This window comes from Odontesthes bonariensis, chromosome 14 (assembly GCF_027942865.1).
Source record: "Odontesthes bonariensis isolate fOdoBon6 chromosome 14, fOdoBon6.hap1, whole genome shotgun sequence".
Lineage (NCBI taxonomy): Eukaryota > Metazoa > Chordata > Actinopteri > Atheriniformes > Atherinopsidae > Odontesthes > Odontesthes bonariensis.
Genome location: NC_134519.1, coordinates 12,388,225 through 12,410,567, shown reverse-complemented (window position 1 = coordinate 12,410,567; position 22,343 = coordinate 12,388,225). Strand labels below are relative to the sequence as shown.

General features: G+C 43.4%; 2 protein-coding genes across 11 annotated transcripts in view; both read left to right on the top strand.

Annotated features, from left to right (window-relative positions):
* Positions 1–2,900, top strand: part of epb41l3b (erythrocyte membrane protein band 4.1-like 3b) — a 43,257-nt gene extending 40,357 nt beyond the window's left edge. For all 10 annotated transcript variants that reach the window (XM_075482914.1, XM_075482913.1, XM_075482917.1 and 7 more), the window contains one exon: positions 1,860–2,900. The gene's annotated coding sequence lies outside the window, so the exon portion shown is untranslated. The remainder of the gene's footprint in view (positions 1–1,859) is intronic.
* A 1,921-nt stretch (positions 2,901–4,821) lies between these two features.
* LOC142398766 (zinc finger and BTB domain-containing protein 14-like) lies at positions 4,822–7,174 on the top strand. The gene is made up of 2 exons (XM_075482912.1): positions 4,822–4,933; positions 5,545–7,174. Exon 2 carries the CDS (start codon positions 5,568–5,570, stop codon positions 6,732–6,734), a length of 1,167 nt encoding a protein of 388 aa, XP_075339027.1. The 5' UTR covers positions 4,822–4,933; positions 5,545–5,567; the 3' UTR covers positions 6,735–7,174.
* The last annotated feature ends 15,169 nt before the right edge of the window (positions 7,175–22,343 follow it).

Sequence of the window (22,343 nt, the reverse complement as noted above, 5' to 3'; positions counted from 1 at the left end):
GATCTGGTGTCTGCATCCTTGCCACAAGGTTGAGCTTGTTTTTTTATGTGTTGGACTCCACCATGGCTGCCCCTTGTCATCCTGTTTGTGGTGTTCATGGACTGCCTCAAGCAAAGGAGTTTAAGTAGCTCACCAGTGATGATTGGATGAAGCAAGAGCTGGACCGATGGATTAGGGTTTCTTCAGCAGTAATGGAGGTTGCTTTGTGGTGATAAAGGAGCTGAGCCGAAAAGGGAAGCCTTCAATGTACAGGTCCATCCCTCAACCCTACCCTACAGTATGCTCACTATATTTGGGTAGTGACCAAAATAATGAGATGGAGGATCCAAGCGGCTGGAATAAGTTTCCTGAGGTGGATGGCCGGGCTTAGCCTTAGAGATAATGTGTGAAGCTTAGAGTCGAGCAGCTGCTTCTACGCATCAAAAGGAGTCGGCTAAGGTGGTGGTTAAAGCATCTCATTAGGATGCCTCCTGGAGTTTATTTTGGGCACATCCGGCTGGGAGGAGGCCCGAAAGCAGACCCAGAACATGTTGCAGGGATCGTATGTCCTTTCTGGCCTGGGAACACCTCAGGATTCCCTCAGGCCCCTCAGAAAACAACACAAAAAAAACCTACCAAGAAATCTTTTTAATTCCATTTTAACTCTTTGAAATACACTGAATTGCCATCTTTTTTTTTTTTTTTTTTTTTTTTTTTTTTTTTTTTTTTTACGGTTGACCAACTTGCATTTGAAGCGTACTCAGAACAGGTGCATAATAACCTGCTAAAACCTGTTAATAATGAAGACCGTTCTATACATAATGTTCCCATTTCATTAGTTGTGCACCAGGGAGAAGAAAAGCCAGGTCCAAGTGCAGCAGCTTGTAGGGGTCTTTTTTTTTCTTTAGCTAAAACATACACTATAGAAAGTTTTCTTACATGGATCATTGTTAGCATAGCACAACTGCCTGAAACTTATCGAAACTCAAGGAATTGTGTGATGGAGTTTTCTCCTTTTTGTAAAGAATGGTCCGATGTTTCCTTTGCTGAAGGAGATCAGAAATGAAACGCTGAAGCCCCTTTTCTTTGCTTTAAGGAACATTCAACCAGCTCTCATCATGACTGAGATACTTCCTGCTTATTTCACTCAGTCTTTTTTGCCTGAGAACCTTCCTTACTATCAGACCCAACATTTTAGTGTCTCTGTGGAGAGGTTCTTTGGAAGTTCACCTCCAGCTGAACACTGTAGCCTGAGGTCACTCACTCGCTCCACCTCTTTAGAAATGCAGCAGTTTTAAAGAAGCAGCTTTCATCCACCAACATGAGCGCGCAGCATACCGTACTCTCCTGTATCTTTAAATAGTTTAGTGTTACACTCACATTTAAATGACCTTCGTTGACCTTAACACTTCCACCCGTCAACTTAATTTCCACTTTATCTATTTTTTTTTTTTACATTCTAACAAGAGTTGCATCAAGTTTAACTCCCTCTTTAGAAATTCCTGTCATTAAATACCCCATCTCTGAATTTTTCCACTCTTTCTGACAAAGAGGTGACTGAATAAAGCATGATGATACTAGACTACAGCTGTTGGATAACTTTTCATCAGAGTCTAAATAGACAGCAGGATCCTAAATGTGCTGTATAAGAATTAATTGGGAAGTGTGTGTTGCCCAACTAGCCCATGTGTCTATGTTGTGTGTGTTTGTTTTTTTTATCATTTAGTGGTGTGTCTGTGCCTCAGTTTATGTGGTCAAAACTGCCGTAACCTTTCATCAGGCTCATTCTCAGTGTTTGGCAGGCTGCACTGAGGCAGTGAAGCCTCTGGGGTGATTAAACATGCATGATGTATTCACTTTTGACTCCTCTGCTCTTCCAGGAATAACTCTGAGGGCCACTTTCTGTTCAAACTCCCTGAACACAACATCTACAACTCTACTTACTACATCTGGACTCTCAGACGACTCCAAAAGCTCCTACTCTCCAAATACTGCAGCTCGCTGCCCGTCGCAAACATCACCTGCAAAGCATATAAATGCATTCTGCATGAGAAGGACGCAATGTTGCATTTTTCAAACTAATGGCAAGATCATACTGAAAACTGATTCTGAAAAATGGTTTCCAAATCTGTCTGCACGCCGAATCCCTGTGTGCAGCAAGCAAACTGTTTGCTTTCACTGCCTTATGACTTTGATGCATTTTTATGATTATTGAGGATAATTATTGTAGCAATGTTTATTTATGAACTAAAGCCATCACTCCAGAAACTTCAAATCGCTGTAGGCTGTACATGTTAGAGAGCGTACACTATTTAAGCTCGCTGTAGAAGTGCCAACCTCATTTGCAAAAGCAAAACCATTGCTTCACTCCCTTAAGACAGTGACTTTTTTTTTTTTTTTATGCCACTACAAAAATCACTACAGCTCAGCACTGTACATATCAAAGCTTCCCAAGGAAAACAGCAAATTAGCTTCCACGGTGTCATGTCTACTTGAATTGCATTTTGCTTTTCTATCGTAATTTCAGCTTCTTTTTTTTTAATTATTATTATTACTGTTTCTCATCAATTGCTTTACACCACCGCAACAGGTCTGTTCTAGTAAAAGCCAAGGAATCAAAGAAAAAAAGGTTTTTATGTGCCCCTGCAGGCTTTGAATGTTTTCCAGGTTAGAAGTCCGGCTGCTGCACAACTTCCAGGTTTGTGTGACGGGTGAGGAGTTCAGATGGCTGAGCTCAGCCCAAAATAAATGCCCCAAGCATCCTGAACATGTATGCCTCCCTTTTTTCTGTTCAAATGTATCTGAATAGTGTTCATGTACAGCCATGTTCTCCACAGAAAGGTGAAATAAAAGTGACAAAATGCATTTATTCTTTAATTTGCCCTTTTCCTCTGAAATAATAAAATGACCACAGTACCAAAGCTTGAGTCTACAATAGACCCGTTCGTTGATTTCTGCTTTTAATTGCTAAGATTTGCTCATTTCCATATACATGAGATCAGATGTGACGTAGTAAAGCTAATTTAACGCTTTTGCTACGAATTTTGTGTTAATTTCTTTCTTTGTTTTTTTTCCTCTAATCCAATTGATTAATCCTACAGTTTCAGATGCAGGATTGTCTGTCTCTGGACATAATAAGCAGGCTTTAGACTAAGAGTTTTCTCTTAGTCTGCTTATTATGCCTTAAGACTTTTTTTTTTTTTTATTGGTTGAACAGAATCTCATTTTAGAGGTTGAAAATAAACGTATCAATAGGAGGCAGAAGTGTAAAAAACCTGCGGTGTTTAGATTATTCATTACATCAAACTTCCTGAACGCTTAATTGACCGGTTAATAGGAGAACCCGCAGGCTAATTAAAAGGCTTTTTTTTTTTCTCAGCCAATGGTAATTGTACGGAAAACACGAAGCTCCGCCCCTTTAGGACGTGTTTGCGTGCAGAAGATTTTCAAAAAGAAAGAGCTATCACTTCTGCTCGGCGTGGAGCTGTGCGAGAATTTAAATATATATATATATATATATATATATTTTTATTTTTTTTTTTTTTTTTTAGTAGTACAAAGTAGTTATTAATTAATCATAATAACTGTATGAGCAGTGATGAGGCTGAAATTAACTCCTTGGGTAGTTCTGGCAAGAAAGCTTTGAGTTACAGAAATATTCCCTGATCAGTAGGAAGGTCTTCAAAAGCTGCTTTAATGAAGAAACCGAATTGGCATGCAATATGACTGTAAAAGCACGATAGATAAAGGCTTCCATCCGCCACCACTTTGGTAAAATAGTCAGTTAAACTACCAGAAATATATGAAGTTGTATCTAACATAAAAATACCACTTAAGAAACTTAAGTGAACTTTTTTTATTCGCTTAATGAGCTGTGTACTCATACATATTTAAAGAATATTTAGAATGTGGAGCTACATTTTTAGAGGTTCATAACTTTATCTTTACAGTCGCTAGTCTAATGTCCACGTAAAGCAACTCTGAGTTTAAAACGTCTAAAACAGGGGTCTTTTCAGGCCAGAGACCCCCAAACTGATGGAGAGTTGGAGCAGGGACCCCCCCTACTATTTATATGGCATACAATTGTGTTTTATATTTAACGGGGCCTAGTGCCGTGTATAAACATAGCTACTCTGTTATTGTACATTCAATACTAAGCTATTCAAATAATACACAGGTTAATATATTCATGTTTTTCATTTTAAACATGTGCAAGGTACAGGGTGGCCGTGCCACTGCTATTTATAAACAAACATCTTGCATACAACACTGAGCTATTCAAATAATCCACAGATTTGAACTTTAAACATGCATGTAGATGGGACAATGAATCCTCAAACCATCTGTGGATGGCACACGTTTGAATACAATGTGAGAAAAAAACTGTTTGGAAAAAAAGTTAAAAATCGTCTAATCAACCAAAGATTTCGCGACCCCCTGCAGTACCTCCGCGGACCCCCTGTTGAAGACCTCTGGTCTAAAATATTATTCAAACCAATAAGATATGTTGTCGAGTCGGTGATGATTTTCTAAAGTCTTCAATGGTACCATCACACGGACGTCTCATTACACTGCTGTGGTAAACATAACCAAAATGAGTCGTTTAAGGTTTGGATTTAGGACTGATTTCATTTTCATAATTTGTTTATGGTATTCTGCTGGAGAGGCGTATAAACGACAATAACGAGACCGTAATAACCGACATGGACGTTGTTACAACCACAAACCAGAGAGATGGTCTGGCTTTCCGGCGCAGAGTGGTTCATCTGCCCACAAATAGACGATCAGGCTGCAGTACCCTCTCCGGTGCTGTAGGTGGCAGCAGAACAATGCCGCATTTCCTGTGAAGCCCCACAGTCACAACAAGAGGAGGAAGAGGAAAAACGACAGCTCTGGATCGGGATCGTCGTCGACTGCCTTGCGTGACAACACGGGGATCGCGTTCAGGCTTTGGGTATTTCCACTTTTATCTTGTCTTCGTGCTCTCGGGTCCGCGCGGAAAACAGCGCCGCGCGGTTCGGCCGCTTGCTGGCCGCCGCTCCCGCCGCTGTTTGCGAACTGACTTTCAAGCAGCACAAACATGCCAATGGAGGCTTGGTGACCAAAATGGCTGGGCGCAGTGAAATGTGAAATATTCTCGCTCGGGTTCTCCTCTTTGCATGCCGCGCGACTGTCACGCGAACTCTGCACCGAAAACGCGTCGCTGCCGCAAAGAAAAGAGCGTCTGTTTGTTGCTGTTTGTGTTTGTGTCTTTTTTTTTTTTTCTTCCAGAGCTCCGCTCCGGCTCGTTTCGCTCTCGGGCCTGTCGTATTTTTTTTCCTGAAGGCTTTCTGCATGATTGATTCAGCCACTTTTCTCCAACTCTTTGGCTTTCTGCTGATCGTTTACAAACAGATGAGCTTTCGGCTGCGTCTACCTCCGATAATTCGTGGTTGTCTTGTCCGCTTACTTTTGTGTATACTGTACGGGGCGTGCAGATAGAGCTCCACCCCTCAGCTGTGCAGGACGCTTACGTGCATCTTTGCAAAGCAAAATATTTGACAGTCTGCTGCTTTCCCTCTGCAGGTTGCTCCTATTCGACCTGCAGCATGTCTGATCTACTGAGATATATCGACTATGACCATAAAGCCACCTTCCTGAAGATGCTCAACCAGCAGAGGATGGAAGGTGAGCACTGTGATGTGGTGGTGGTGGTGGAGAACATCGAGTTCAGGGCTCACCGCTGCGTCCTGGCGGCCTGCAGCAACTACTTTAAGAAGCTGTTCAAGAAGCAGAGCGACGAGGACAACTCCATCGTGGAGCTGGACTTCATCCGCTCCGATATCTTCGAGGAGGTGCTCAATTACATGTACACGGCCCGGCTGGCAGTGAGGAAGAAGGACATCAATATGATGATGTCATCGGGTCAGATCCTGGGGATCAACTTCCTGGATAACCTGTGCACTCAGAAACGCGAGCTGACCAACATGAAGACCCGGGAGAACCAGGCACCGGGGGACCACGGGATGAGAGCGCAGGATGCCATCCTGAAGGAGCTGGCCATGGAGGAGGTGAGGAAGAACAGCTTCTACGACCAGGGGATGGACGGCATGGGGCCCGGCGGCTCGCACGTGACTCAGCCGCACAACTACAACACCAACATGGGTAAAGACCCCCATAGCCACAGCTGGGGCTCCGCCACCTCCAGCGACATGAAGCTGGAGTACCTGCTGTACGGCCACCGCGACCACGGCTCCTGCCAGAGCGCCGGGGCCAAGCCCATGGACCACAACGCCAAAAAGGAGCGTTTGCTCACGGCCAACCGTCCGTACGGCTGCGAGCACTGCCCCAAAGCCTTCACCACTGCCGCCCACCTCAAGGAGCACCTGAAGATCCACTCGGGCTTCAAGCCGCACCGCTGCGTGGTGTGCGGCAAGGCCTTCATCAGGGGCCCCGACCTGAAGAGGCACGAGAGGGTCCACAGCAACGAGAGGCCGTTCGCCTGCCAAATGTGCGAAAAGGCCTTCAAGCACAAGTCTCACCTGAAAGACCACGAACGGCAGCACCGGGGCGAGCGGCCCTTCAACTGCGGCTCCTGCGACAAGGCCTTCATCAAAGCGTCGGATCTGAAGCGCCACTGGAACACCATGCACAGCGGCAACCCGCGCAGACAGATGTCGCCCGTCGCCTCCCAGCACGGCCAGGGAGACGCCACCGACCAGAGAGACTGGAAAATGGAGACCGGGCCACACTCGCACAACTCGGGGGACTGTTGAGCCCACACACACGCACACACACGCACACACACCTTGGCATACTGACACCCATACATACACACCTAAAACCCACGTATATACACACTGACACAACCACGACCCGGTGACGGGCTGCGTGGCCTCGAGTCACACGGACAGCGATCGGAGTGAGTAACGAGATCATAGCATGTTCATAAGACTGTGGGGCTGTATTATTATTATTATTATTATTATTATTATTCTAAAGAGTTATGTCAGAGCAATGTTTCCTTTCCACCTGTAAAGTCATGTAAATGTTTAGTTCACTCTACTATACGTATATTTTTCACAAAGCATCGTCGCTATCTAGACCGAGGGTTCTCATAACGTTATTCTCTTTTACTTTAATGAGATGTGTAACATTTAAATGTTTGTTTAACCTTTACTGGATTTTATGGAGATAAAAGAGAGAAGCAGAGTCGGGGGGGGATGGGATGGGGGGTTACGGGGGAAGGGATTTTTCTGCATAACATATGTTGCATTGAGTATATTCATGTGGATGTTTTAAATGGATGTGTTTAGTTGTATTGATTGATATTACACTGTAAGAGTAAGAGTCACCATTTCGCATTTGGCGCAGATGATACCAAAGTCTTGGGCCTCTGACGGATGGCCTCCAGAGGCCGTCCTGCCCAAGCAACCGGCCAACTAGATTTACTGTTATACAGTATAACTGTCATCCAGCTATCAACAGTTAATGATAGGTGTCTGTATATATACTGTAGCTTAGTTTGTTGCACAACTAGAGTACACAATAATGAATTATGCACATATAACATTGTCCTACTCCTCCACTTTGACAATAAACACCATTTGCTGTGTTTTATTGTTGTTGCAGAGTTTGGTTTTTTTTGGTGGAACAGGGTCTGAGGGCGCTCTGTAGGATCGGTGTCGTGCAGAATCACTCGGTAACAGCAAAGGCTTAAACGCAGCATCCACAGTTTCTAAGAGGATACCGAAGGGGCATTAAAGGGCTACTTTGTCTCTTAAAGTCGGTTAAATCTGTGTTTTTCATGTCATTGACCCCCTCTCCTGCATCTTTTAGATGTTTCCTGCTCCAACCCCCCCCCCCGATTCAGCTGAATGGGCCATTACCACCCCTCTGCCATACCGGGTCGATGGGCTGCCCCGTACACCTGAATCAGGCGGAGCCGGAATATGTCAGAGATTCGTCTTAATTTCGTCTCTTCTGTCCTCTGTCCCGTCAGCCAGAAACTGATCTGTGGAGGTGAAGCCTGTCGCGATTAACAGTTCAGTCATGGTCCACACTCACCTGTTTGAAGGCAGCCACAGATGGCTGGTTTTTCCACATCTGACATGATGACGTCACCTCATTGCGAGCCTGTGCTCTGCTGCCGACACGTCGCGTCTGCCATGTGCAATTTTTGCAATGTTCAGATAGATTAAGGCCTGTAATATAGGGGGCATAATATATAATATGAATAGTTTATCACAATTATTTGCATGACAGCCCCGTGACAGCCCTGTTTGATGTATATTCTGATGCTTTGAACGCTTCCCGGCAGCACAGGCAAACGGGTAAAATCTCAGAGAAAAAAGTGTCCGTGTATTAATTTCTCACTTAAACTCCAAAGTATACACAGGATATGGAACCAGGTGAGCAATATCCAAAAAAAAAAAAATCGTTGAACATTCTTCTAAGGATTAAAAATGACTTGTGTTTCAGCTCCACTTATTATATAAAATATTAAACTTGACCTGCTCTGAGGTCCACAGCGGCTCAGACTGGACCTGCAGGCTGTCGAGAGGGATCATAAGATCATGCACAGCGTTACATTTCTATGCAGATTTCCCACTAATTGAAAAACTGACGCGTGTTTGGTCTGTATCATCACAGCAGAGAGCTTCCCGACTCCTCCGAGGACGCCTGGACCTGTCGCAGCGGGTGAAATCAATGATCGCTCGGTCCCATAAAGGCCTGATCGCTATCTCCACCTTCAGACCTAATCATTAAACCTTCACAGACATGATTCACGTCACATTGTTGGTGCATTGAGTGGTGCAAAGGCTCAAAAGGTCATCTCACTTTACCTTGAAAATGCAGGATAAACTGCTGAGTATACTGTTGTCAGTTTGGAACAAAGGAGTCGTATCTGATCAGGTATCATCTCGGTGTTACCAACTGAGCTTTTTGTTTATTTCTACATGTTTATTTGTTCTTCTGTTGTTTGTTTCTCCGTTTGTGCTTGGTTATTTATTTTTCTGTCCCTGGGGGTCCTCCCTGTTTGGGTATTTAACGTCAAACTGCTATGAACTGTGGGTAAAATCTTCAGAGCTGCAAACCTAGTGTCCATAGGTCTGCATCTAAAAGAAACATGCGCATGTGGAGTCCTCGTGCGCCTGATGATTTGACGGTGAGACCCCTCAGCAGAAGGTTGGCCCAGTCGGCAGGAGCCATCATTAATCCACGCGTGCTTTCTGCCAAGTTAAAGTGTGAGCTGTGGGAAAAGAAAAGCAAGGTTTGAGTGACAGCATCTAAAGTCCTTTTAAAAACTCACTGTTTTTGGAGCCAGTTTCAGCATTTTGTTCATCTCGGGTGGACAAAACAAGCAGCTCCATCCCAATAAGAATAATCACGATATTAATGTATCTTTACTTCATATCTAAACTTCTTCCATCGGGATAGGTAGCAGCTCCTCAACCTTTTGTTTGTTTGTAAGTTGACTTTGTGCACGCGTGCGCATCTGCCGCCCAGCCCCCATCCTCAACCCTCCGGGTCCACGCGCCGCTGCCGCACCTCCAGCTTTGCTCTGATTGTTGTTGCTCAGCTCTGTTAGTTTGACTCAGACACGATATTTTGGGTGTCTCGTGAGAGGAAAACCACATTTTTTTCTGCACGAGACATGAAGCCGGCCAACACATACCCAACATGGCTTTCCTTTTATCCTGAAGATATAAAGAGGTGAAAGAGAGAGAGAGAGGAGGAGGAAGGGGGGGTCCGCTGCTCTCCCATACTCTGCGCGCAACACTAGATGGTGCCCTGTTCATAGCAGTGACCTGTTGCTGGCCGGTTTGACCTGATGCTGCCTGCTGTCCGGGGCGCACACGCCGGCAGAGAAGCTGCAGGGTTTGTCAGGGGGAGCTGAGATGGGTGAACTGTATGCGCTGTCACACCTCAGCGTTTTCCATACATTTCCATATGTGTGAGTGCTCGCGGTTCAGCCAGTGCAGCATCGGGCTGCTGTGACACTTTGTCCCCGCAGATCATCCTCAGCGCCCGTCCTGTTTGCTGACTGTCACCAGCGGAGAAGCTCGATCGCCTGTAATTTGGGGTGAAACAGTTTTGTGGAAAACTGACGTCAGTGTCTAATGGAAAAAGGCGGGCCTTGCGTTTACTGTCAGTCGATGATCTGTTTTCTGCATTTCCTGGCCCCGCGCCCTCCTGTAAGTGCACGTGTAGGAGGATGCTGCAGGATGTGTGTTTGTGTCACATTGTTACACTGATTGTTGCAGGGTGTGTGTGTGTGTGTGTGTGGTTGTCTTTGTTTCGTGACAGCCTGTGCGTGTATTTATTTTTTCCAAAGAAGGTTGAAATCCAATGTGTGCGTGCCCGGGGGGGGGGGTCTGAAACGATGTGCTCCTGTAAGTGCGTGCTCAAGCATGCGCCTAACTGCTTTAGTGTGCGTGTGCATGCATGTGTAATGACTGGAGAGCGAGAGGAGGGGGCGGAGAGTGTGTGCGTGCATGCATCAGAGCGTGCGCATCTGTAATGAGTTATGTGTGTGCACGCACATTCTTGTGTGAATGACAGGCAGTGTGTGAGAGTGCGTTCATGCATGTGTGCTCATCCGTGTGTGTGTGTGTGTCAGTTGTTTTTATGCATGCAGATGCACACATCATCATTATTTAGAGCTCGTATTCCACTCGGCTGTATTCTGTAATGCACATTTTCACATGAGTGTACGTGAATGTGTGGTACATATTAGGATTATGGGGGCTGTGCCTTCAGATTCATGTCTGCACAGGTTTTTGCGGCTGTTTGTGTGTGTGTGCATACTCTCTCTCTCTCTCTCTCTCTCCAGCTCGGGGTTTGTGTGTGTGTGTGTGTGTGTGTGTGTGTGTGTGGGCATGAGTGTGTGCGTTTGCATGTATGTGTATATCTGCGAAGCGAACACCCGGTTTCCATTACCCCGGCCGGCGTGGTTCCATCAGCCAGACCGCAAACCTCCTGTCTCCACTAAGGCTCCACCCAGCGCTGCCACAGGCTTCCCAGAAAAGAACAGCGTCTAATTAAAAAACTTTAATTACATTCATCTCATCTCCGTCTCCCATACACACACTCTGCGAGGATAAAACAACTGTATACAAACAATTCCATGTGATAAATGGGTATGAAGGCAAAGGCAGCTTCTTTTCTTTTTTCTTTTTTAAATTAGAGTTACTGACATTCTATAGTCTCCTGTGATGTCGAACTCCACTCGAGCACCATCTGGAATTTCTTCCGATTTTAAGGACTTCGTGATCATGGTGAGTCTCCAAGACATTTTATGCCCTTGATCTGATCTCTGAGGCATGTTAAACCTAGAAAAAAAAAGGGTATAAATCCTGTTCCAGCTGTGCACCTCCACTTACTGTACTGTATAAACACACTCGAGCTATTAAACAGATTTGTGGGGGAGTGTTTAGAGTGTGACACAACTGTAAAATAACACTCGATTAACGGCTCATCTTCAGAGTGAGTGTCGCATTGATGCAAGGAGGATCCCTGAGGAATTCCCCGGGGGGTGAGGGGGGGGGGGGGGGTTCATTCATCATCTGGAACACAGGAGCTCCTATCTTACCTGCTTCCTCCCATCCCATCAGACCATAAAGAGGCGGGTTTATTAACGGTGACCCCGTCCATCCACAGACAAGGTGCGTCTTTGTCGATCGGCATGCTGCTGACCCGCAGAGTCGGACTGCTGGAGGAGGGTTATCAGGCCATCTCTTCAGGACCGCTGCAATCTGCCTGCAGGAGTCATTGTTCAGACCTGGACCAGATGTTCCGGCTGAGAGATTACCATCACATCACTCCTCAGTGGGGAGTCCAGGCCCAGCTCCCCCCTCTGTCTTTTCCTCTTCTCCTCCACCTGCACTCTTTTCTTCTCTCCCTCTCCTTCCATTTCTCCCCTCGTCATTCTTTCATTTTTTCTCTGTCTCTTCTTCTCCATTACTTCTTTACTTTTCCTTCCCTTCTCTTATCTTTCCCTTTCACCTCATTGTAGTTATTTTCTCTTTTAATTGTTGTTTCCTAGAGGGCTTACCATTTCTCTCACATGCCGTCTTCTTTCTTGTCCCACCATATTCTATCTTTTCATTTAGTTATCCTTTCTTATTTCCTTTCCATTCTTTTCGTATAAATTGCCAACATTTTATTTTTTCACCTTTCTCTCCTTTGGTTTTCTTTTCTTTTCTCACATTCATCAATTTCAGTACGTTATCCTCCTCCTTTCACTCCCCCCACTCCTTGACCCTTGTATGGTATTCGGGTCAAATTGACCCGTTTCAAATTTTCAAAAGAAGAAAAATGGTACAAGTATACATTTTTTTCTACCTGAAACTCAATGGCCTTAGCTTATTTTCTGTGATACACATGTACAAACAAAAATAAATTTGAGCACACATGCTACTATACCTCACACATTTACATCCTTCATATGGTCTTCGGGTCAGTTTGACCCGAATACACCGACACACAGAAACACACAATGTTACATTATTATCATCAAAGCACACAGAAGCTGTTTGTTCTCACTTTCTTTTTTAGATTCCATAACATTTTCTCGCACTATATCCTTTAAACCTGCACATCAAGGGGGTGAGACAAAGAGATAAATACCTCTAAATCACAGTTCAGTCTTCCAGCATCAGTATGACCAAAGGATTTAGCTGCCAGAGGGCTTTGGAACTCTTATTTGAAGAGAGTTTAGATCTGAATCTGAATGTTAATTTGAAGATGACATTCACTCGGAATATGCACCGCAAGGAGCAAGGTTAATTTTACCACCATCCTTTCTCCTTCTCTTTCCCTCCCATTTTCTAATCACTTCCACTCATCTCTAACTCACATATCTTTCTGTTCTGACATCTTTCTCATTTTTCCTTCTTCTCTTTCTCTCTTTTTTATCACCTTTTTTTCCTCCTCCCCTCCTCACCGCTTTTATCCTTCCCTGTTCTTCACTCCACTACCCCGCCTTGGCTCTTCCTCTCCTCGTCTCCTGCTTTTATTTCTCCTCATCTTATTCACCTTCCCTTCTTCTCCTCTTCAACCTTCAACTGAAGGGCCGGCTCCGGTCAAACACAGCTCACGCTGTTCTCCTCCCTCCACCTCCTGTTATCAGACTCCATCATGGAGGTCTCGCTTTAATGAAATTCCCCAGCTGATCACACTGGCGGATCTAAAAGCAACATTTGTTCAGAGACCTCATCAGGGACTAGTCAAAGACATGAAAACAAAAAAGAAGCCGTAATCTGATTTAAAGAAATGTCGCTGAAATCTTTCCTAATTTCTTACTTTACATGTAATGTTAAATGTTTTGCAGGTTATGTTTGATTATCAGGACAGAAACTGGTGTTCAAAATCATGTGTAAACAACTTCAGATTTCCTTTGATCCATTTTGAGATGCAAAACAAAGATCATTTTGATTTGAGATCAATTTTAGAAGCAGAAAAATATTTGTAGAGCCCACTGGGTTTAAAACGTCTGAATCTAAAAAAGCCCATTAGAAGCTCCGTAAGGGATTTCATGTTAAACCTTGAGTGCTGTTGCTTAGAATCGGTCTCTTTTACGGCTTTTCTGTCATGCGTAAAAGCAAAGTTCAGACTTGTTAAATTTGAATTACTGGGCGAGCTCTCGGATAACTTACTCTGACTAAAGAACAAATCATCTGTAAAGGGAGGATTTTGAAAACGAGATTGTAGACGAAGATGTTTAGGTCAGATGTGCCACAGAAAATTCTTTGTGCAGGAGGGTCATGCGGTTGAAATTTACCGCATGAGTTGATAAACAAAGTTTGCAAAAAATTACACAAATTTCAGCAGATATTAATTTATAGAAAACAAAAAAATGTCCAGCAGAACGTGGTTCATTTTGAACACTTCACATGAAAACAGCAGATGCACAGTAAGTATTTGGGAATTGAGAAGACCAACTGTTGTAGCCATTAAAGTGAAATATGTCCTCGTGTTGTTTGAAGCGGGTTTTCTGCTTGTGTTTTTCCTTTCACAACAGTTTCCCAGGGGACAGATCTGGACAGCAGGACATCCATTTAGACCTTTTTATTACAGAGTTACGCTGTTGTACGTCACGCAAAATGTGGTTTGGCATTTTGTTGCTGAATTAAGCAAGGCCTTCCCTGAAAAATATGCCATCAGGGGCCTTCACAGATGTGCAGGTATCCCATGTTATGTGCACTCATGCAGATGCTGCCTTTTGAACTTTAAGCCGATTACAGAACAAATGGTCACTTTCCTCTTTTGGGTTATTTACAAAATCCACTCGAGAGCAGTCGTCTTCAGAAAGGCGGCGGTTAAGTTCCCAGATTCTGCAGTCCACATGCTCAGGAGACTGATCCCCACTCCCCCCGATGCTTTCATTGGTGATTGTATGATGGAGGAAAAATGGCTTTTTTTCCCTCTTTACTTTTTGCACATTTGAACTTCTTTAGAACAACCAAGGGCCACATGTTGAATAGAACTGAAACTGCACAGTAAATGCTGTTTGCTGATATCACAAAGTATTTAAAAAACTTACAGTCAGAGAAAGGCTTGCTCCGTTTAGCTTTTTTGACATCTAGCAGCTAACTTATGTTGCCGAGAGCAACCACGAGATAACGAAGCTCGTTTTGTTGTAAAATCAGGTTGATAATGTCATTATCTCAAGATGATTATTTTGTTTTCTCAAGGTAAGGAGTTGATATATTTTCTTTAGTTTGGGCAAGTAAAGCAAGAAGGTCAGCTACTGGCTGCAGCGGACTTTAATTTATGCTCACAGATGCTCAACAAGAACAGACATTTGCTAAATGTACTCATTGCACCGTGCCAGATTACAGAATTCAATGACTTAATGTTATAGATCCTTCCCCAAGTGGCGTGGCTGCTATAAGAAACAATGAAATTTGGTTTCATCATATGAACTTCTCATTTTCAAGCTCACGTTGTGATCTTAAAGAAATCAAACCTCGTTTTCTCATGACAACAAGTCATGATCTTGAGAAAAGGAAGGGCAGATTTCTTATAAAAACAAGATGAAATAACTTATGACGCAAAAACAGAATAATCAACCTGTGATCTTCAGATAATGGCATCAAAAACAAAGGCACGGCTGCTATTGGCTTCCTGAGATGGTTGACTTTTGTGTTAACATGTGTATACTGTTTGAAGTTTTCTGGCTTTTTCTTCTTCCTTTGACGACGACAAGTTTGTAACAAAGTTTTCCTTTATGGTTGAAAAGTGTTTGACCCCTTGTAACACAGCAATACTCTCTTAGCAACATGAACCCTGTGAACTGACACTAAATATTTAGAGCTCACACTTTACATATGTGCTGTTAGTCTGATTCTGCAGTCACTGTTCTCACTAACCTGGCAGAGAAAACCTGAAAGTTACTACTTTGTTTAATTTCAGATTAAGTTCAATTTAAAGAGAAATTTAATAATGCTTCAAAAAATGAACGTCTGTTACCAAGAGGAAGCAACATTTTGACTTTGAAATTGAACCTAATATAACATCAGTTAGATCTGATACCTCTCTGACTTTGTAATTGCACGTCAATTGTTCGTATTCCTCTCTTGAATGGTTACCATATGAAAATAATTCCTCTGAGGCTTGAGAGGTTTCTTTGCCAGGAGGCCCAAACAATTCAAAGTCGAATGGATCTCATATAAAACCTAAAAAACAAACATCAGTGAATCTCCAGTGGAGCATTTAAAGCCCACATCTGAGCAGACGGGGTTTTGTGTGGAGGACCTTGATTTATTTGCACGTAATTATAAATTACAAAAAAAAATATTTCCCATCAAGCCATAAGCCATTTGGAAGAATCTGATCCATTTCAAAATCCGTTTTGCAATCATCTCCAGGCATGACTGGTTGACAGCACGCACTTTTGTCCTCTTCCACCTCTCAGATAATGACTAAACATTTCTCTGTGGTTTCCTCTTGAGGGGAAAGAGGCAGAGATCTTAAAGAAAAGTCTGTCAATCTGTCCCTCTTCACGCGCATTCGTGTTTTCTTTTTGCGATTCAGAGGGGCGTTCAACTGTTTTGAAGGGGTCCTTTAACTTGGACAACCTCAATAATATTATCATAAAGACCTGTCAAAGCATGTCATTCAGCTGAATATTAAGTGACTCTTCTGATGCATTTTAAATATCACTGTATAAGAGATGGAACAAAGTTCAGAGCCTCTAAGCTCCTTTCTTCCTCCCCAGGTGTTCAAACATCAGCTGTGGGGGGGTTGTTCCCTCAGCGTGTCTGCAGGACAGCCTTCTTATTTTTGTGTTTAATCTGCGGACGTCCCTGCTGAGAGAAAATAAGTGATTAAAGGTATCGCTTCAATCTTTTTCCGCTTGACCTCTCTCTGCCTTGTCTCTGTCTGAGCATGGAAGGGAACTTTGATGTGAGTCTGGATTAATGAGAGGGGCCTCTGTTTCCTTCTGCGAGACACTCGAGCCACAGGGACCTCACCAGCTGATGCCCAACAAGAGGCAGGCCTGGAAAATATTGACTCATCACCAGAGTCGGGATGACATGAAATGAAAACAAGCATGTTCCAGGCACATATATCTTTTTTTATATATAGAACAGAGAGATTAACTTCGATGTTGATGGTCATCATCTTCTTCAGAAATGATGGAGGGTTGGTGGTGACCAATCTTCTCACCTTGAGCATATTTCCCAATATGTTCAAATTTTCCTTTAACACGCCTTCATCCTCTGTTGTTGACATACAGTCACACGAGAAGGGTGTATTAATTAGTAGGAAGACTCTGCAGAACACAGTGTGGGCATCCATAAAAGTCAGTGTTTTTCAGCCATTAGCTTCAGCTCGGAGCCCTGTACAGACTCAGGAATGACCAGTTTCACACACACCTCAGTAAGTTTTGGGAGATGCAGGTAAATACAATGTGGGAAGGAAAACAGGTTGAACGTGTTCAGCAAAAAGACAATCTTGAGACCATCAGCTAGCAGCCACTGGGCAGCCGTGGCTAAGTGGTAAGAGTGGGTCGTCCACTCTCACCGCTCAGACTGACAGCTGAGGGGTGGCTCACAGCTTTACCTCCATGCTCCCCGGACACTGTGATTGGCTGCCCACCGCTCCAGTGAATGGCATCTGTCTCCATGAGTGTGTGACCATGTGCATGTGTGTACAGGAGTAGTTTTGTTTTGGTCAGTGACTGACAGAATTAGACTAACGTGTAACATTTGTGTGTACATGGCAATAAAGTAATCTTAATCTGTGATGACTTAGCTCTTTGTTATCTTTTATCCACATTTAAGCGTTGACCGCCATGTAAAAGGAAGTAAATGCCCTGAATATCTGTTAAGTTTGCCGACTGGCTACATCTGCAGAGGTTTAGCAGATGATCGCTGATCAGGCTGCAGGAAAAGCTGAAGAAAAAAAAAACAGTTAAACTCTCTCCATTCCTCAAAAAGCATTTGGCTCTTCTGTGTTAGCAGCTTAACTAATGATTGCTTTGATCATTTAAACTCAAAGCAAGCTACTATGTTTTCTAGACATAAACAAGTGAATTTAATGTCTAAACCTAATCAAAGAGCATCTAAAAACAAAGGGGAAATTTGAAATAAAGTGTTAAAAGTAGTGGGTCGGAGATTACCTCGTGTTTCTGGCTTAAAGCTGCAGTCTGCAACTCTTTTTCAAGCATAATGCCTGGAACTGTCCGGGGATTCTGAAAGTAGTACATTAAATACCCCAATACAAAAAAAAAAAGAGTTCTCTAGGTCCCCTATATGTCCCGCTAGGTCCCTCCAAAGCCAGCAGGTTTGTTTACAAAATTGCAGACCGGACCGGTAAAAGGTAACCAATCAGGTTTACGAGCTGGGCTCTGCTGCCTGTCAATCACCGATTGTGCACGCGCGATACAAGGTAGGCTCGTCCCCACGCTTATTTATCTGGACTATTGAACTTCATTACGGGCTAGTCTACTTACTGTGTCTTCCATGATCGCAAATGACAGGTGAGATGAATGAGGAGTCGTGTACGCGCATCTGGCGTGCACGTCTACGTGCACGAGTTCTCATGTGTTTTGAAGGGGCGGGACAGGAAGTTGAATAACTTTTTATTTTTTGGTTAAAAAATAAGCATTTCTTGCATTTTGCGACTACGGAGGTCACCGTTTTCAACTTCAAGCGTTCTGATAGATCATGTAAACTCTTAAAATGCCAAAAAGTAGGACTTTACATATGACAACAACAAATCTTGCAGACTGCAGCTTTAAATTCAGCTGCCTATAATGTGTATTATTCGCCCATTAAAGCTGGTTATCTTCAGTTATTATCATTTCCACATACACAAAAAAAAGAGCTTAAATCATTAGATAATCATTTATGAATGTTTCCATGTCTGGTTAAAAGACTGTGATAGGAAAACTGATTATGGATACGGGTCTCATACAACTATAATGTCGTCAAAATATCTGCTTTGCTCCTATTGCTCAGACACAACACTCACCATTCACCTTTCTTACTTTTTTCCCCTTTTTTTTCCTCCTCACTTTTAAAACATGACAATTTGCCATGCAATTTGCAGGTATTTAACTGCAGTTCAAAACAAAACACTGCAGCAACGAGTGCTTTTCGCAACAGATGTCACCAGAATCACAGCTGGAGATTACCGCTGTAAATATCACCCTCGACCACATACTTTCATCCTCTCACACATGACTCAAATCGGTCCAGAGCCGACGTTATCAGCTGTTGTAGCTTCCTCTGTCTGCTCTGATGCACAGAGAGCTGCTCTGGAACAGTGAAGGCATTGTCTCCAAAGCGTCACAAGTGGTCAACAGCACTGCCGCCAAAGACTCTAAACTCACCATCTGGCAACAAGCAGCAACATCGTGCAATGTGGCGATTGAACAGAGTTTAAGCAGTTGTTCAACCAGTGTTGAGGTAGATGTTTTGAAAGGAAACCATTTCCTTTTTCAGGTAGTTCTTGCCAGTTAATGAATGACTGAAAAGGAACAAAGACAGTGGTAGAAAGATAAAAGGATTTACACACCCAAACACTTCCTGGGAAATCATCTAAAGCTGCCTTTGTTAGCGTCGAGCCACAAAAGCCTTTGAGTTCTTAACACTTTAAGACTCACACCGAGATAGAAAGAGTATGTGTTTTTGTCGTAATTCCACAAGCTACGATTTCAAACCAAGGCTTAGCCGTGTCCAAAGAAAGGACGGGGCTCAGGCCAAAGATTGAAAGGGCGGTTTTAAGAATGGAAACGGGGGGGGGGGGGGGGAGATCACATGGCTCAAGTGCCTAAAATTCAACCTGTTGCCATAAACGCCTCGAAGCGAGAAGGCGGGTTGATTTCAGAGGGATTTCAATCGCCTACTGCCAAACAGTTGTTGTTTCAGCTCTAAAAGGACGCACTGTGCTGGGAACAGGTGGAGTAACAATGACGATGGCATTACAAGAAGCCAAAACTGGGTATCGGGCTCTTAAGAGTGGTGATCTCTGTGTTTACACATCTATAGGATGCTTAAACTAAAGATAATACTGCTTAAGGCAGCAAAAGCAGGAAGCGAGAGGACATTAACTTGACTTATATCTAACTAAATCCTGGTAACAGCTTATGGGACCGGGGCATGTGAATGTAAACAGGACAAGGCGCTGCCTTTATTTCTATACACACACTCACTTAGCACATGCCTTTCCCTGCAGTGTACACACACCTATGACACGGCCCTGTTGGATTTCAGGGCAGCTTTCTGAAAGGTTAAAGAAACTTGGATGATTAAATGCCTGCTGAGGTGAATGATTCACAAGCTTGATAAAGACGATGCCAGGCCTTGAAACTCAAGGTGATCGAGTGGTGAAAGGAGGAGAAAAAAACTGTTGTGCGTTTCCTGCTCACCAATCACCACCACCTTCCACAAAGATACAAATACTCAAGTTAAACATGTGCGAAGGTGTTGGGCTACGAAACTAACGTTTGTGGCACCTCAGATATAAACATGTGATCTGGTGTTTCCCATCCATCATGTCACGAGGAGGTGGCGCAAGGGCCAGACGAGCTTTAATGGCTCCCCACAACTTCACAGGTTCAGATGTGAGACCGCTGAGGTCTGGTTAAGGATAATAGAGTGAAGTGCAGATGAGTTTAGAACTTTGGTGTGTTCACTGTCCTAAAGGAGGGAGTTTTAACTAGCTGTTTTAGCAGTGGACGGATTTTGAGTCAAAGGCCCTGGGCACAGACTTACAAAAGTGCCCACCACCTCCCACAAAGAGGCAAAACACCCATACGGATGCGTTTGAACTCTTTGTGGCGGTTGTATGACAGTGGTCATTTTGAGTCTCTCTGCATCGTTACAGGTTTAGTTGCCCTCCATTTTTAAAACATTTCTTTGTCATTGTTGTGAGTCTTTTCACATGTCCATATCTGTTTCAAATCATTTTGGAGCTCTACGTTTGTTTGCGTCTCTTTGCATTTGTTTGTCTCTCCCAGTTTTGGCTGTTTTGAGTCATTTTGTAGGGTCATTTATCCGCTTGTTGTGAGTCTTTATAGATTTTCTTTCTTGTCTTCTTGAATTATTTTGTATTTTTAGGTTATACTTTTTGTGTCATTTTGTGCCCGTCGCTAGTTGTTTAGAGTGTCTTTGTTATTGATTTGTCTCTTTGTCAAATGTTGTGTGCTGATTGACTGAGATGAAACAATAATAGTCACCTCAAGCAGATGTTTGGAGCTATGGCCACCATAGGTCGTTTGCCCTGCTCCCCATTTGCCCATGGAGTCCCAACTTTGTGGCGCTATTGATAAATTATCTCCTTCTCATTTATTTCTAATCAGTTCTGTTACTAAACTGTCTCATCCAGCAGAGTTATTGCAGTCGTTTAGTAGTCTTCTGTCAGTAGCAGTGAGTTTTATACCATATTCAGTGAATTACCCATTTAAATAATTTTATTTACATACGTCTTAACCTGGCAGTGCAGAAGCAATGACTGTTATTCAAATCCTGCTACATTCTCTTAAAATCTTTATCTGACAAAACTTTGTACAGTAAACGCCCACTCTAGTCTGCGTCTGTGGGTTCCTGCTTCACATGAAGGCTGTTAACTAATGAGAAGCATTCCTCCCTGAGAGAGAGGAAAAGATGGCTGGCCTGCAAGTCCTTTAATTTTCAAGATTTGTACCTTTGATTCTTGCTTCCCCTCAATTGCTCCATTTCACTGACACCAGGTTGCCTGTGTGTGTGTGTGTGTGTGTGTGTGTGTCTGTGTGTGTGTGTGTGTGTGTGTGTGTCTGTGTGTGTGTGTGTGTGTGTGTGTGTGTGTGTGTGTGTGTGTGTATGTGTGTGTGTGTATGTGTGAATACATGTGTGTCCAACTGAGGGGGTGGGGGATTTGCACATGTGGTTTTGGGTAGCCTTCAAGGGCAGCCACATGTTGGAGTTATGGAGTTCCTATCTGCTTGGCAAAGTTGGATGAAATGTGATAGATGTTGTTTTTTCTGCCTCTGTCCCACAGCAACGAATGCAGACAGTTTGGTTAGGGGTCTGTCATTACTCCCAAAGAGACAGACATGTAACATTGCCATAAGTGATGTCAGTGACGTCTGGCTCCTGTGCCATATGGTATGATGGCTGACAAGTTGAACCAGTACAGCAGATGCACATCTGGTGAAATCAAAGATGATTTACAGTCTTTAAACTTAAATGGTTGACGAGAGTCAGAGTGAGAAACCTCAGCCTTAACCTGTTTTTATGTAGAGGGTCCGAGGGGGAATGAAACCTTTCCCCTCTGACACTGTCAGAGAGAAGTGCAGTACACCATGTACAGGTTGCCAGTCCACTGCAGGGATAACACAAAGAGCACACAGACGCCACACAGAGAGGCCACAGCCGACCAGAAGGTTTGAAGCAGAAACATTCTTTCTGTTAGATGACATGGCAAACCAGTGCGCCACCAGAAGATCAACTGGAAAAATAAAAACATGAGGGACCTGTCAGTTTAAATGTACATAATGTTTGGGTTTTTTCCACTTCATCCTTCGATTCCGCCTTTAAATCTGTACCCAATGTAAAGCTAAAAGAAAAATAGTTCCAGCTCTTCATCTTCTTGTTGTCGGAGCTGCTCTGAGATTTCCCACACATCATTTCCCGCAAAGCTCATCTAATTCAATCTGACGTGTGGTATCTTCGAGAACCTAGACGTCTCCGCTAGAACTTCTGAGGGTTTGAACTATGTTTGGAAACGTATCACAAATGAATTGAAAGGTTCAAAAGGTCACATGTAGAATTTAAAAGGGCACAAATACTTTGAACAAAGGGGACCATTTGTGCAAATTAAGTACTTGGTGAAATAGATTTGTTTGGTCCAATATCTTTACACAGACACTGTTGGGATATTAGAGTTAA

Excerpts from the sequence above, each read along its gene's own strand:
- LOC142398766 (XM_075482912.1), top strand. The coding sequence starts at position 5,568 with ATGTCTGATCTACTGAGATATATCGACTATGACCATAAAGCCACCTTC.